General features: G+C 36.3%; 1 protein-coding gene across 1 annotated transcript in view; it reads left to right on the top strand.

Annotated features, from left to right (window-relative positions):
* The window catches only part of LOC117169174 (transcriptional regulator ERG homolog), a 385,473-nt gene that overhangs the window by 334,491 nt on the left and 47,220 nt on the right, over positions 1-3,762 (top strand). Inside the window, exon 4 of the mRNA XM_033355398.1 lies at positions 822-1,059. Within this exon, the coding sequence (XP_033211289.1) occupies positions 822-1,059 (238 nt within the window). The remainder of the gene's footprint in view (positions 1-821; positions 1,060-3,762) is intronic.

The following is a 3,762-nucleotide window of genomic DNA, read 5'->3' as shown; positions in this document are numbered from 1 at the left end:
TTGGCAGATGGTAATAAAGCCTTTTTGTAGATTTCCACCATTTTCTCCGCGTTCAGGTTGTAGGTGAATAGGTGCAATCTCCCAAACCCATGTTTCGAGAAATGACCCCAGAGATTTTTGGTCTCTTTATACCGCTTTACCCACTTGCTGACGAACGACGATGATTTTCCCAAGTACTTTGCAGCTTGATTGTGAGACAATTTGGGACCTTTTGGGTGGGAACAAAGGAACACAGCCTCGAAGCGCGAAGCGTATACGGAACTCATTTTTTGTAACGTGGTAACAAGATGAGAATTGAAAGCAAACTGAATATTAAATCAAAAAGCATGAAAGAGGGAGCTCTTCTTAATATTTTGACACCAAAATCATGTCGATACACCTTACCGACTGCGAGTAAAGCCACCCACGCTTTAACTTGACAGACTGTATATTAGAAAAACAACTTATTTTGCAAATTAAAAAGTTTTAACGATTTCATTTAGCGTTCTCTGTAACGCCGGGCGAAATATTGAATCCGAGAACTCAATTTTGCGACTTCACATTTTTTCATATCTTGCATAATTCGGTTGTAAAATGAAATTCTTGACTACTAGTCCACAGACTACCCTAGATTGAACTCAGCTCATAATTTTGTAATCAACCTCTATGTTTGACAAATCGAAATTTGCTCGGGTGTTTAATGGACACTTAAGTAGAAAACGAATAGTGCTGCATAAACGTGACTAATACTATATCTTTCAAAAAAATATTTACTTCTGTTTTGATATTTCATCAATAAAGCAAACACGTTTATTCACGTAATGATCTATATTTTTTTCTAGATCCTTATCAAATGTTCGGTGCGACAAGCAGTCGTCTTGCAAGCTCAGGTTCCGGTCAGATTCAACTTTGGCAATTTCTACTGGAACTTTTATCAGACTCCAGTAATGCAGCATGTATTACGTGGGAAGGAACGAATGGCGAGTTCAAGCTGACAGACCCCGACGAAGTAGCCAGGCGATGGGGAGAGAGGAAGTCCAAACCCAACATGAACTACGACAAATTGTCTAGAGCTTTAAGGTGAGTAGAGCAATTCTCAAATTAAATCCTAATCGATGTCATCGACATCTACAAGTCCTTTTATATCTTATTCATGTGAAAAGAGAAGAGAGACAATAAAATACTTTCACTATTTTTGCTTAACCTAAATATTATTTCCCACCTACAACAAATTTTTAAGTCATGTGTTTGCATTGCCTTCAAATTTGTAGTTATTTTGTTAATTCGATGTTAGTCCAATCACAAATCTGTAGACCTTTCTTATTCTTACCTTTTAAACTATAGATGGTGAAATTTTCAATCGCACCCATATTTCTATTTTCAAACAGCCATAACTTCCTCTTAACATATGCGCATTGAAGTTTACAGAGTTATTTGTAAATTTCTTTAACGCGAAATTTTCATATAATTTTTTTGACATTTTAAAAATTTTTTTCCCGTATATTTTTTTAATAACGTGAAGGAAAGCTTCGTTTTTTCTGACGAAATCCCACAATGATCAAATGTATATCCCAATAGAGTATATCCGGCGTGTTGCCGATGACAGTATGACTCCTGGCTTATACTATCCTAGAACTAATAGTTTTCGCAGTTTCGTGATGAGAGGAGTCGCCTTCCCGAAAGAGAGGCTGTACTCAGTCAAACGTGACAAACTGCCTGAGAGCCGTACTCTCAGCACGTTAGTTCATCAGGTTGCGTCATGCGACCACATAAGCTACCAATAAATGACGCCCCCGTGCCCCTACTCACCCGCGCAGACGACATCCATGTAACCACCTCACCGATTGACCGATACCCGCGCGCATGTTGAGCTGGGTCCTTCTGATTTATACGTCCAAGCAAATTAACTGATAAATAACCACAGATTATGAAAAATTTCCAAAAATTTCCATAATGTCTATTTAAAATATTAGAATTTTTCCTAAAATGTGTGAAAAATCTTTTAAACCAAAAAAAAATGCTTGAAAATCTTGAATATGTTTATATATATTTTTTATATGCCTTTTGAATTGTTTTAGAATCTTTTGAAATTTTCTTCAAAAATTAATATATTTGAATAAAAAATCACCCAATGGTATCCCAGGAATGTTAGAAATAATTTTGAATGTTCTTAAGATTAAAATTATTTTGTCATCTTTTCGAAATTGAAATCTTCTAGGTCCTTCAAATGAATCTTATCTTTTTTCATGAATCTTATCGTAAAAATTTTTTTTTAAAAAGTTTAAACAACCACCGCAAAGTTCCACTGGAATCAACTGTCATCTATGAAAATGACATTGACGCCCCTCTAAAAGAAGATGCTGTTCGCTGTCACATGACAATTTCAAGATGAGATAGTAAATCTAGTTTTCCCGTTAGTCAACTGAGGACATCGACAGGGCGCAATGGTGGGCTACTGCATTTCGGTAGACATAACAGTCAATTGATAGGTTCTCTCGGCAGCCTGTTACACCTTTTCGAGCCACGTTGTTTGTACACCTTTCTCCACACTGGTTTAATTTTTTAAACAATCATGTAAGAGTATAATGCGTCTTAACATCAGTCACTGTAGAATGGACATCTCCGATTCCAAATATGAAGTGAAGATAAGGACCATGAACGACTTATCAGATGTTATGTAATCAATCACACTTTGAACACGAGAAGCATTGTGTCTAGCCCATACAATCTTCTTGTTTAGTTGATGCCACCGTTCTTTGGTGTTTCGCTCCATCGCCGGCTTCAGCATTCAAATGGAACCAGCCAAAGCTCTCGCTTGATATCCTCACGAAAGAAGGCACCTATTTAGCTAGATCTTAGGGCTTACGATGATACTTATTGTAAGGATTGAAAAGTATATTAGGCACTTCTAAGAGATTGTGCTTTAAATTAAATGGAATAACGCTTCCATCAATTGACAGATCACGTTAATAATTTCAGCTTCTTGTATGATATTGGTGCAATTGCAAGATTTGCAAGATTTGCTTCAAAAACGTACAAATTTAGCAGCAGTATTGGGCACAGATCAAGATGGAGACGTTGATGCCATTAAAATGTATGACGAGCTCATGGCTTTAGCAGAGTTAATAGAACCAAATTCTTCTCCTGTTAAGGTCCTACAATTCATAGCCAGAAATGATTTCTTCACCCCGAACGTTTGAGTTGCATTGCGCATATTGTTACTTACGTTCCACAATGTAAGAAGAAAGGTTGTCAAGACTCGGTATCATCGCAATTGAAAACATACTCGCAAGAAATTTGAATTTCAAAGACGTAATTAAAGCTTTTGCTTTATCATTTTCTTTGTTTACGTAAATGAAAGAAAATTCACAAAAATTATTTTTAAAAACCTTGTAGTTTAATTGTGCGAAAGTTCTTATTCAACTAGTTATATATATATACATATATATACTTTTTAACGTAAAATTTTCCGCTCTTTCGATTGCCAAGGTCAAAAATGGGACATTTCATTTTCAAAAAAAGGTGACGTTGAAATAACTATGAAGGTCATGGGCAAGGTCAAAAATAAGGTGACCACTGGATTCCTCGTTGAAAGTTACTTCAAGCATTACCTCAACCTTTACAACAAAAATTGTACCTAAGGATTTATTCGGCTGTCTTGGGACTTTTTGGACACCATGTATATGGGGCATTGTTCCTCAACTGCCCCAACTCAAAAAGTCATGTTTTTCGATTGTCTCTAAATTCTGGGAATATGTTCGCCTACCCAACAGTAGTTAATCC

This window comes from Belonocnema kinseyi, chromosome 3, assembly GCF_010883055.1.
Source record: "Belonocnema kinseyi isolate 2016_QV_RU_SX_M_011 chromosome 3, B_treatae_v1, whole genome shotgun sequence".
NCBI lineage: Eukaryota > Metazoa > Arthropoda > Insecta > Hymenoptera > Cynipidae > Belonocnema > Belonocnema kinseyi.
Note: the sequence above shows the minus strand (reverse complement) of the source record. Positions and strands in the feature narration are given on the sequence as shown.